The sequence below is a fragment of the Myotis lucifugus genome, unplaced genomic scaffold (assembly GCF_000147115.1).
Source record: "Myotis lucifugus unplaced genomic scaffold, Myoluc2.0 scaffold_193, whole genome shotgun sequence".
Lineage (NCBI taxonomy): Eukaryota > Metazoa > Chordata > Mammalia > Chiroptera > Vespertilionidae > Myotis > Myotis lucifugus.
In genome coordinates this window covers 2,008,957-2,020,970 of record NW_005871241.1, presented here as the reverse complement: position 1 = coordinate 2,020,970, position 12,014 = coordinate 2,008,957, and the positions used below count along the sequence as shown (strand labels likewise).

The 12,014-nt window shown below is 39.5% G+C and overlaps 1 protein-coding gene across 1 annotated transcript in view; it reads right to left on the bottom strand.

The window, feature by feature from the left end:
• Positions 1-2,806: 2,806 nt before the first annotated feature.
• TMPRSS15 (transmembrane serine protease 15) overlaps positions 2,807-12,014 on the bottom strand; it is a 99,997-nt gene continuing 90,789 nt past the window's right edge. Inside the window, exons 23-25 of the mRNA XM_006097005.2 lie at positions 10,483-10,578; positions 7,347-7,486; positions 2,807-2,993 (exon numbers count right to left, since the gene is read on the bottom strand). Coding sequence (XP_006097067.1) covers positions 2,838-2,993; positions 7,347-7,486; positions 10,483-10,578 — 392 coding nt within the window. The 3' untranslated portion in view covers positions 2,807-2,837. The remainder of the gene's footprint in view (positions 2,994-7,346; positions 7,487-10,482; positions 10,579-12,014) is intronic.

Below are 12,014 nucleotides of genomic sequence, written 5' to 3'. Positions count from 1 at the left end.
AAAAGTTTCCTTTCTAGAAATGGTTCATCTTTCAGTTTCTCTGCTTTGGATCAGACAATGTGTAGGAGATCTCTTCAGAAATAAGAAGTTATTTCATTAACTGTGGTATAAATCCACACAAATATTTTACTTAGAGGCAAGAATTGTCTAAGTTCAATTGTGCAAGACATGTGCCTTACAATTATTTTTAGTTTAAAATTCAGCAGATTTTGTAATAACTTTGTTAATAACTGTATAAATGATATACTCGATCTAGAACGAAAATAGTGGTATATACATTATCAATCATATGTCTTCACATGTTGCCTATATAACCACAAGTAGCTCGATGAGGGCTCTGGAATCAATTTGGTCCCTCCCTTGACCACAAAACAAAGGGTTGTTTGGGGTTTGGGAATTAAACTGGAGGCAGATAGCTGCATCGTTTGTCTAAGGTTTTCTTCTAGCTCTGATTTGCCTCTATCAGCAAATGAAGGGGTTTTACAGTTGGGACCAGGTGAGTGGTCACATTGGTGTGGAGGTAAGCACAGGACACTCACATTTCAGCGAGGAAGGAAAGTATGAGTTAGTGTGAAAAAACGACTGGAGGGCATGGATGATCACTGTTCCTTGTTAAGGCTTTGGCTGGGAGAACAAATTGGGGCCCTTCTGTCTTATCCCCTGGTTTCTTCAATGCTTGTGGCTTCTTCTTCTCAAGAGAGAGTTGTAACTAACTGGTCTTCACATGTCCCTGTGCTCCTTTGAACCAAATAAAAAGTTCTTGTTTCTGAAGAATGAGCGTTCGTGTCATCTAAATCTCTCAAGTGGACAAAATACACCTATGTTTGCATCAGTCCATGAAGATGAGAACAAGTTACTGTTTAAGGGCGGTGAGAATGAAAGTGGTGGTTATAGAGCATTTTAAACCTCAGCTTTTTCCAGACAGTCCTTTTCCGTTAATCAAGAGATCTCACTAAGGCAGTTCACAACTAGAGTTGGTTGACAAGACTGAAAGGCAAAATAGAAATTAGTGGGCATTGGCCCCTCTTCAGCTGCCTAGAGACTGAGGGAATGGGCAGCTGCATCCTAGGCTTAGATCAGCCCATGTTAGCACTCCCCTTTCTTTTCTTGGCCACCCATCTTTCTGGGCAGAATGAAGACCAACTGCTGGGATCTACCTCATCTCACCAAGCTCCCACCATGCCTGTCTTCCTTTCATGAAGATTCGATGGGAGGAGACTAGACTTTCCTCACTCTCTCTGCCTCCCATGACTACAACAGCTGCACGCAGGAGAGGCAGAGCTGTGGGGAAGGGCCTTGTTGTGCCTTTCATCTTGATCCAGGCCTGGATAACTCTTCTGGCATTAATTACTAAACTCCTAAGTTACCGGGAGTGGGACAATGAACTTCACACTTATTAGAAGATGGTCAAGAGACTGTCCTAAGGGTTTGTTAACATTGCAGCTGACCTTTGAAAAATATAAAAGGACTACATGGTGTGGATGTTTTTTTCAGAGCATAGTTCTTAATGTGTGTTTTGAAATGCAGGTGAATTCTGGAATAATATCCAGGTAGTAAATCAAAGAGTACACCCTACTCCTGCTGTTCCATCCTTCCTAACTATCAGGAACAGGTCATTGGAAAGGTCTTGAATAGTGTCTTCAGGGACTCGGGCTTTCTGTCCTCAGAATAAATTCTATAATTGCTCACCAGTGGTCGCCAGTACCTCTTCAGTACTTCAATAATGATCATTCCTTTTAGGTGTAGCCCAAATTTCATTTCTTCCATAAGACCAGTCTGTGCTGATTGATCCCATCTTTCAGTTGCTATAAACCTTACTCTCTCCTCTATTCCTTTGGACATACAGACCCATGCAAGAATGTGTTTGTATTAAGTAGGTAGGAATTTTGTCTTCCCAAAGGAGACAGTATATTTTGTGTGGCATGCGAAATTGAAGTTTGCACTTACTCTGGAAATGATCCAAGAGATTAAAGCCGTGAAACAAATTCATTTATTCCACATTTTTGGTCTTCTAATGGGCAATTCAGCTGTGTTTAAATAAATGCTGCACATGTTAGAAACATCCACTGTAACACACACAAATCGGGAAAAATAAATTTTTACTAGTTGCTTTTCTTAAATATGTATACTTATTTTTGAAAGTTTAAAAAAAATACCAGCTTGTAAGAAATAGATAGTATGAATAATTCAGATAATAAAGGATCCAATAAAAAACTACAATATCTGTAAATTTACCTTTTATTTTGATAGTAAAATAATATATAGACTTGTGCTTGTTTGCTGTTTAATTAGCTTATTTGAGAAGGACATGCAATCAACTTAGTCCAGGTCTCTGACATGAGCTTAGAATACATACTTATGAGTAGGGGAACCATTAAAAATATGTTCAAGATGAATTAGAAATGTGTTTGGATAGAAACGCAGGAAGACTATTGAGTTTTTGATAATAGCAGTTTAAGCTGAAAGTAGGTAATTTCCAGCAGTTTATTTCGAACAGTAACAGACCTTGTGCAAAACAGTCAATTTCACTTCTTTTCCTAATTTTTCTTTAAATAGGAGAATATGATAAAAATAATGATTTATAGCAAAGAGAATTATATCTGTGAAAAAATAGCTGCTCACAATAAAAACCAAAATGTATTATTTAAAAGTTACTTAGTATTGTAAAGATTAATTTAGTTTTTTTGTTTGTTTGTTTCTCTCCCCCCCAGCATTTCAGTGGCATAGATAAAAATAATGACTTTTAGAAACTATATTTTACAAAATTCTAAATTTCCAAACTTTTTAGAGTGGAGTGAGAAAAGTGCCTGACTTTTGTGTTTGGTTTAGGAAATACTTTAATGGAGAAAACTTTGTATCCATTCTGTGAACCTCGGGCCCCGGGCATACACCCCTGGACGATTAGGCCGCGCACACTCATATCCAAATGATGTCACACCAGCCAGGAACCATCTGTTGTTTTCTTGGCACATTAATGGTCCTCCTGAATCCCCCTAAATAATAAATTACAAAAGAAAATTGTGTGTTGTCAATTGATATAAATATATACAATTTATATTGCTTAATTGATTTGCATAATTAAAGGAGTTATGTTCTAAGTATTATGAAGGGATCTGTGGAAAAGAATTATTCTGCATTATATGCTTTACAATAACTGAAAACTCACACATAAAGTTGATTTTTGTTTTCTTAAGTAGCATTAACTTTTCAGCATTAGACAAACACAATCAGATTTGAAAAAAAAAACACTTAATGTTTAATGGAAAGAGGCAAATCTATGATGTAATTTCTAGTGATAGGTGCACATGTTTTCATCTTAGATTTCAAACAATGAAATGTTTTTAATTTTCATAAACATTAATTATAACAGATCCTAGTAGAGCTAATCTCATAGATTTTATTTGCACACTAGACACCCGGGGCATGAAATATATGCCCTGCGGGGGGGGGGGGGTGTCCCTCAGCCCAGCCTGCACCCTCTCCAATCTGAGACCCCTCAGGGGATGTCCAACTGTTCCACAGGGATTGGGCCTAAACCAGCAGTCAGACATCCCTCTCACAATCCGGAACTGGGGCTCAGAGGAGCATAAATGCATTGGCAAACGTAAGTTACCTCTATTCTAGGTGTAACAAATGTCGGCAAGCTGTTTGAAAACAGGGACTATAGTTTTCATTTTTGCATCTTAAGCCTTTAAGCATATTAAGTCCATAATAAGAATTCAGAAATATTTATGGAACACTATCAGTCCAAGGTAGGAATAAATATAGACTCAATATATGACTAGAAATTATTAAAAATAAACCTCAACTGTTTTGATATTTTTAAAACAAGTCATTGGGTTTTCTAAAATAATTTAATTTTGTAAATAGACAGCAGAAACCAGATACTGATTACATGAACAAGGATTTTAAGTTACCCAGGTCATACTGGGTCAGCTGCAGTTACTCAAAGGATCCACCAGCAGGCTTGGTGCCCAACTGCTGTGTGATCTGTCTGGTTGAGAGACTGATATGTAATTCTGTCCCTTCCCATCTTCTAATAACTCATTTCAGTTTGGTTATATACTGGTAAATTCTCCTGGTCTTAATTTTCTGATGTGTTCAATGAAGATAGTTCCTTCCTCCACGATCTCAGAGATGTATAAGCACTTCAAAAATATGAGTGAATGTCCAGAACATAAGTTATTAGCCTAACATTTATGTTTCCACTTAAATGCTATATTTGCAAAGAAAAGGAAAAATCACCACCTTCCTTCAGTATCTGAATGCAAAGGTAGATGGCCATTTTTATTTAAAGTAGTTGTTCTTTAACTTTAATGCACATCAGAATCATTTGATAACCTGGGAAAAACACACCTGTAGAGTTTTTTATGAAGCAGGTCTATGGTGGGGCCTGAGAATTAGCATTGATCACACCTTCTCAGGTAATGCTGCTCTGCTGGATTGGAGGCCACACTTAGCAACGCCCTGCTCTAGAACAAGGCTGAGAATGGGGAGCAAAGCAAGTTTGCTCAGTGTCATTCACTTAGGTTTATGTAGAGATGGCATTCTACAGCCATTCGTGGTGCCTTAAAATCCAGACAAGCACCTCACAATGTAAGCCTTTGGTGAGCCAAAAGATATTCGAGGACATGTGGATGGCTAATAAGGCAAAATCTTTGACTCTATAGGGGAAAAAGAATGCTTCAAAGAACTTAGTCAAGTGATGAGTCAATAATAACATGTTCATAATTTTAAATAATGTATTCCTATTTAATCAGTCAATCCTCTTGGCATAACATAGTATTAAGTTAAACAGAAAATCACTGACTCTCTAGACTACTGAGTACTCAATCATGATAACATTATATTATACAAAGTCCTGCCTTGTTTGGGAGCTTTCTTACTTGCTAATGAATAACATGCTTAGACTCTAGAAATCAGAGCCAAATAGAAGATTTCAGAGATCTGGCATGCATTACTAGCTTAATGTAACTCCAACATCAGTAGCATCAGCAGTCATACTTTCTCTCTCGTGCATGAGGTGTCTGCCACATAACCCCCATTAACGGAAATTGAAGTTGTACAGCTGATTTCCCTCCTGAACAATAATTCTATAAGTTTTCCTCTAAGTGGCAATATATCTTACCTTTAACATACTTTTCATTTAAAAGAAAAGCATAAGATCCAGAGGTAAATTTTAATAAAAATGAAGCTAACCCATTTGTCTTGAATTTGCCAATATTCAGCAAAGCAGAATAAATGTAGAACTAAGCTGAAAGTTTAGTTTACATGAGTTGAGACATTGATTTAACTGAAGGATACACATATGGATTCATCTGCTTAAGTGTCTGTTAAAAAGTTTGGTATCAAGTCAAATTATTATGACATTTATGTGTTAATATATATAACATATTGTTCACACTTGAACAAGTGAAACCATTTTCCCACAGTATAAATTGCTACTTCTGCATTTGTGAGTTATTTGCTTGCTCAGTACTGCTATCAGGTGTAATCTAATCCAGTAGATGTTAATGCATTAATATTTTATTAATTTTTAAGTACAGAAAACATGCCAGGAAATTTACTTACAAAGTCTCATAATAGAACTGTTAATATATCTGAGTGCATTGGGCCTCTAGTCTATAATAATAAAAGCGTAATATGTTAATTAGACCGGACATCCTTCTGGATGACCTCTGGACGAAGCCGGGACTGCGAGGAAAGCCTGGGTCCCAGGTCCCAGAGAAAGCCTCGCTGCGGCCAGACCAAAGGCCTGGGTCCCGGGTGCCGGAGGAAAACTGGTGTTGGCAGCCAGGGGAAGGAAGGCCTATTGCGCGAATCTTCATGCAATGGGCTTATAGTCCTATCTAATAATAGACAAACATGGTAATTGACTGTACCTTCGCTATGCCTCCCATTGGCTAATCAGCGAGATATGCAAATTAACCACCAAAAAAGATGGCGGTTAATTTGCATACATAGGCTCGAAGCGGCGGAGCAAAGACTCAAGGCAGCTCCAGCTGGAGCAGCGAAGGCTTGAAGGCGGCTCCGGCCGGCCGAAGCGAAGGCCTTGGTCCCGGGTACTGGAGGAAAACCGGTGCCGGCAGCCAGGGGAAGGGAAGGCCTATTGCACGAATCTTTTCGTGCAACAGGCCTCTAGTATATCTACACTAATAAAAGAGAAACATGGTAATTAGCGTACGACCGCTACCCTTTTCATTGGCTAATCAGTGAGTATATGCAAATTAACTGTCAGCCAAGATGGCGGTTAATTTGCATATATCCGCTGGGAGCGTAGCAAGCCAGGCAGCCAAAAACAAGCTGGGCGGCGGAGGTGGGAGCAAAACAAGCCAGCCAGGCGGCTGAGGGAGGCGGGAATGATCAAGCCGGCTGGGCAGCTGAGGGAGGCGGGAACGAACAACCTGGGCCGGGCGGCTGAGGGAGGCGGGAATGAACAACCTGGGCCGGGCGGCTGAGGGAGGCGGGAATGAACAACCTGGGCCGGGCGGCTGAGGGAGGCGGGAACGAACAACCTGGGCCTGCAGCTGAGGGAGGCGAGAATGAACAACCTGGGCCGGCGGCTGAGGGAGGCGAGAATGAACAACCTGGGCCGGCGGCTGAGGGAGGCGGGAATGATCAAGCCGGCTGGGTGGCTGAGGGAGGCGGGAACGATCAAGCCGGCTGGGTGGCTGAGGGAGGCGGGAACGAACAACCTGAGCCCGGACTGAGGGAGGCGGACCGAAACAACCCGAACATCCCCTGTGGGGTCCCAGACTGCGAGAGGGCACAGGCCGGCCTGAGGGACCCCCCCCTTCCCCGAGTGCACAAATTGTTGTGCACCGGGCCTCTAGTATATATATAAAAGCCTAAGCAACCATTATGACTGAACGACTGGAATGACCAGTCGCTATGACACGCACTGACCACCAGGGGGCAAACACTCAACACAGACGTTGCCCCCTGGTGGTCAGTGCGCTCCCACAGCCAACCTCCTGCAGCCCCTCCCCACTATTGGCCAGCCAAACTCCCGCAGCCCCTCTCCCTGGCAGGCCGACCCCCTGATAGGCCTCAATTGCCAGCCAGGTTGAGGGACCCCACCTGTGCACAAATTTGTGCACCGGGCCTCTAGTTTGCTTTATAAACCTTGTTGGCAAATACTAGTTTTGTTTCTAATGTTCAAGTCCACCCAGGAGAACTATGTAAATAACCCACAAATAAAAGCCAAAAGTCACAGTTTTGTAGAAAAGAAATAAATGAAGTTAAGACCCTGATGATTTCTTGACTTCTGAATCATTGTTAAACAACATAATCATTATATAGCAATGCTTTCTGGAAATGTACGGTGAGCTGTTTGATATGTTTACCTGACAAGAATCTATCCCCCCTTCTTCGTAGCCTGCGCACACCATGTTTTCTGTGATGCTGTATTCTGGCATCTGTTGTTGGCATTTCTCATTTGATATGAGAGGAACCTCAGCTTCTTTCAATATGTCTGCAGTAGGACCTGTTCAAGATGGAGAATGCAGGCAGCCAGTCAGAAGTGATCAACAGGCATCAGTGAATGAGCCGCCATCAGTCTTATTTATTTCAACAGTTCACTCTCTTTATCTAGCACTGTGTGTATATAATGGAACTGAATGCTTAACCTTGTACTTCAAAGCACATAATAAAGCCCATCTGTGGGTTTTGCCAAATGGATGTAAAGCACTTCTTCGGTTCCCAAGGGCTAGCAGGAGAAGTGGACAGTCCTTAGGCATGATCGGTAATTTTAAACAGTTATAGTGTTGCTCAGTGGTGGCGGGGGAGGGACCCACCAACACAAAGAGTTTCATTCATGGAAATTAGCAATGGCTCCGAAACCCAGAAGAGCTTTTGATTGGGCACCTGAAGAAGTGCTCCCTTATAATGGCATTCAGCTCCTTGTGCTGCTGTGTGACTGCGCAGGTGCACCCTGAACAGGAGATAAAGCTCAGATGCACTGTGCCCCGATCTGAGGGCATTCAGCTTGTCACCACGTGCAGGTGAAGAGAAAGGAGGCATTTTGTGCCGGAGTGTAATTCCATGGCTTTTACAAAATGACTCATCTACTGGGAACATGAGCCTCTGTTTACTGAAATGCTAATCCCAGGAGGGAAATGAAGCAGGTATCTAGTGGCCCAGAAAAGCTCCATGATAAACACTTTCTAATAATTAGCAATTCTGTTTGGCTCCTCAAGAGAGGCAAAAAGTTGACAGCCAGTGTTGTTGCAAAATGTACGAGACCTCATTTCCAGCTAAAAAGACAGGAAACAAATGTGTGTGTGTGTGTGTGTGTGTGTGTGTGTGTGTGTGTGTAATTTAGGTGCAAAGCAACATAGGTATAACTCAGTGGTGTTTCAGGTAAATGTTTAATAACTGGTTTTCAAGGGGGAAAAAGCCCCAATGTATATTGCCTGCCCATCTGCCTGGTATAAACACTACAACCATGGCCAAATCAAGGTACCAGCGTGACAGTAAACATGAAGTTGGGAGAAGATGCATACAAATGGCTCTTTCCAGCTGGTGCAGTGATTCCAGCAGCACATCCCTGGATGATTTCTCAAGTTTAACTATGAGCTTTAAGTTAAGAATGTGAATTGGAGAGGTGAAGATGCAGAAGAAAATTCAGCATCTCACTGCCATCCATTCTATAAAGATCAATTTTATTTTATAATAAAAATCAAAGCCCATTTTGTTGCTTGTCAAAGAATAAAAATTGGTTGGGTATATGATAAAACTCTTTGGTAAAGGAAAATTTGAGCAGTGTTCTTATATTTGATATGTATTTATCAATATGAATTGCCAGAGAATAATTGAGCATATGTATATACTCACACAAATAAAAGTAAATTTATTTCAAGTTTACTAATTGCTTTAATTCAATCAACAAATATAACTTCATTTCTTCTTGGTAAACAATATGTTCATGGTTTTTCTAGCAAAATTACTGTGTGCCAAATACTCAAAAGGGGGAGATTTTATAAAATGAAGTAGCTGGAAACCATAAGACAGAGCTATAAAAATTCACTCCCATTTCCATCACCCAGGAATTATTTAAATATGATCTATTTATTTCTAAATGAAATTGACCTCAGATACAGATTTTTTCTTGGCTCCATACCACTCTGAGAGACCTTTTCTAAGTCAATTAAATGCATATCTTTAGTAACAATGTGTATCAGCTCTGAAAAAAAAAACATACAAGCCATTTCCTATGGAATAAAGAGTCTTAAATTTATTCATTATTGGATAATTTGTTTTGGAGAGTCTACATTGTGGTCATAAAAACGTCTTCTAATTTTAAGTCTGATAGAGAAAATATCTATCTAGAAATCATTTTTGCTCTTTAGATTTCAAATTCAATAAATCATGACATTTTTCAAGTGAAGGAAATAGAAGAATATACCGTCTTGGACTTCAATACATTTTATGGACAGTAGACATGAGGCATTTCCAGCAACATAATGAAATTGTAGTGGAGAACCTTTATCGGAATTATCAGACAGGGGTCTGACTTAAACTTTATGCTTTGTTTTACATGAAGTAAGGATATTTTGGCCGTGAATGCTTTGCTTCTGGGACCTACTCCTTTCCACAAGATTTAAATACATCTCCATACAGTAAGGATGTAAATATCATGGCTATGACCTCTGATCTGTTGTGACTCCAGGGGCCAGGTTCTCCCTTCAGACCTTAGTGCTTTCCTTTTTGTTTAACTATTAACAAGCCGTCAAAATTGTCCTTGATGGAGGTACTCCTGTGAGAAATTCAGATGCCAATGAGACTTGCAGTTACATTTAGAGAACATGAAGTACTAGAATGTGTTTGTTTTTTAAAAAAATCATGTTTGGTTATTATTAATGTGCACCGTTTCTGTGTTTGGAAAACATGCTACTCAATAATGCTAGTGAGTCAATGGTGTAACAATTTATAGTATTCAGTGTAAGATGTGCACTGTATCTGAGTTTTCTGCCAGTAGGCAGAATTGGCTTTTGAAGCTGGAAGGGATTTCTTTCTCATTTTAGAAAATGTGACTATAAGACCTTTAGATGACAAGATAGTTTTATTGATTTGGGAAATGTGACAGCTAATAATTTGGCTTTTGATGAGACTTCATCCATGAGCTTTACAAAAATATATTTTTGAAACTTTTGGTTATATTCATTTAAATAGATGTATCTTTTCTCTTTATCAGTTTTTATAATATAAAAAGTAGATATTGAGTTTGGGGAATGCTTGAATTCTCCTCCTATAAGGATTATAGTTTTATAATATGCTCTATACGATTTGGAAAAAATTCATAACTACACAAATATTCAGTATATGAATATAAGCTTGACATTGCTTTTAAAGGATATCACATAAAACTGTTATAGCAAAAGAGTTGCACAAAATGTTGAAAATAGTCACAGGATGGTGCAAGAGCATACTTTTTCTAGTAAAAAAGACCCATTTGCTTTTTTTATGGGTCTGTTACTTTACCATCATGAACAATCCTCCCCCAGCCGGCAATAGAACAAATTCTTCCTGGAAGGAAAACTTGATTTTCTTCTGGTAAGCAAATAGGTTGTATATAATCTGAAAACAAAACAAGAGCTAGAATAGATGCACATGCATTTCCAACAATGTTTTAAAAATCAAACATTATAAACATTTCATCTAAAACAATTGGTACTTTTGTTTTAGATAGCCTGGACATTTTTTAGACATCAATCTTTGGGGAAAGAAGCATTTTGGAGCAGTAATTTTTGGACAATAGATAGGTAGCCTTTTAGGATGTTCTACATTGCCTCCTAATTACTCTTTCATGGTGTAAACAATGTTGTACTTCTGGAATTAATCATTTGTATTTGATTTTTAAATAATTATGGTACTTAATAGGAAGTAGTGCCAGTTCTGTGAAAATCTTGGCAAGGCTGTTTTTCAGGGTCAATTAAGAGAAATTTGGGCATATGTTCTGAGTTTATTTATTTATTTTTTTTAGTTTTCCCCACATATCTCACATTAAAAAAGCTTTTAGGCAATTGTTTTACTGGGCACTTATGGAAGCATTAGCATTTGTCACTGGCTTTTAAAGCCATTCTCCAACAATTTACAAGCCACCTGACATTTATTAAAGCTCCCACTGCATGGAAGTCCCAGGGCGGACACAAAAGAGTAAGATACTGCGCTTACTCTCAAAGACAGGGCCATAGAACTAACCTCAGTCACCACCTGCTTTGATAAGTGCTGCAGTACATGTGGAGGCCAAATTCCATAAGAGCAAGGAGATAGCAGCATACCCCCCCTGCGACCCCCCCGCCCCCGCCCCCCACTAACTGGGATGGGAAAGGTCTTCAGAGTAAAGGTTGGTGTTGAGTAGAGCCCTTTAAGATAAAGTTCACACCACAGGTGACTTCTTGTACATTACCTAGGTATTCAGAGAAAGTCCTCCATCTGTCACTTCATTAATATTGAATCTCCTTTAAAATTTTTATCCTATGGCCTGGCCTGCATTTCTTAGTGGTCAAGCATCAACCTATGAACCGGAAGGTCTGGGTTCAATTCCCAGTCAGGGCACATGCCCAGGTTGCCGGCTGGATACCCAGTGTGGGGTGTGCAGGAGGCAGCCGATCAATGATTCTCTCTCATCATTGATGTTTCTATCTCTCTCTCCCTCTCCCTTCCTCTCTGAAATCAATAAAAATACATTTCACTTTACTTTTAGAACATACACTCTTCTCCCAGTTTGTCCTACTCTGGCTTTTGTGGCAGATGGACCGCCTTTCTTTTACATGAGAAATAGAGAAGACATGTATTGGAACATGGCCTACTTTTTTTCTGGACTGCTGCTTTGAATTTATAGAGGGCTCTGATAGTTTATTCTAGTGGCCAACTCTCTAGAAAGTTGGATTTAAATAGCTCCAGAAGGTAACTTAATATGTTTCTCTTTCATTCTACAATTCCATTTAAATTATAATAATTTTTATAACAGAATATTCAACTTTTATGGACTATTAATGCATTGGTGCTGA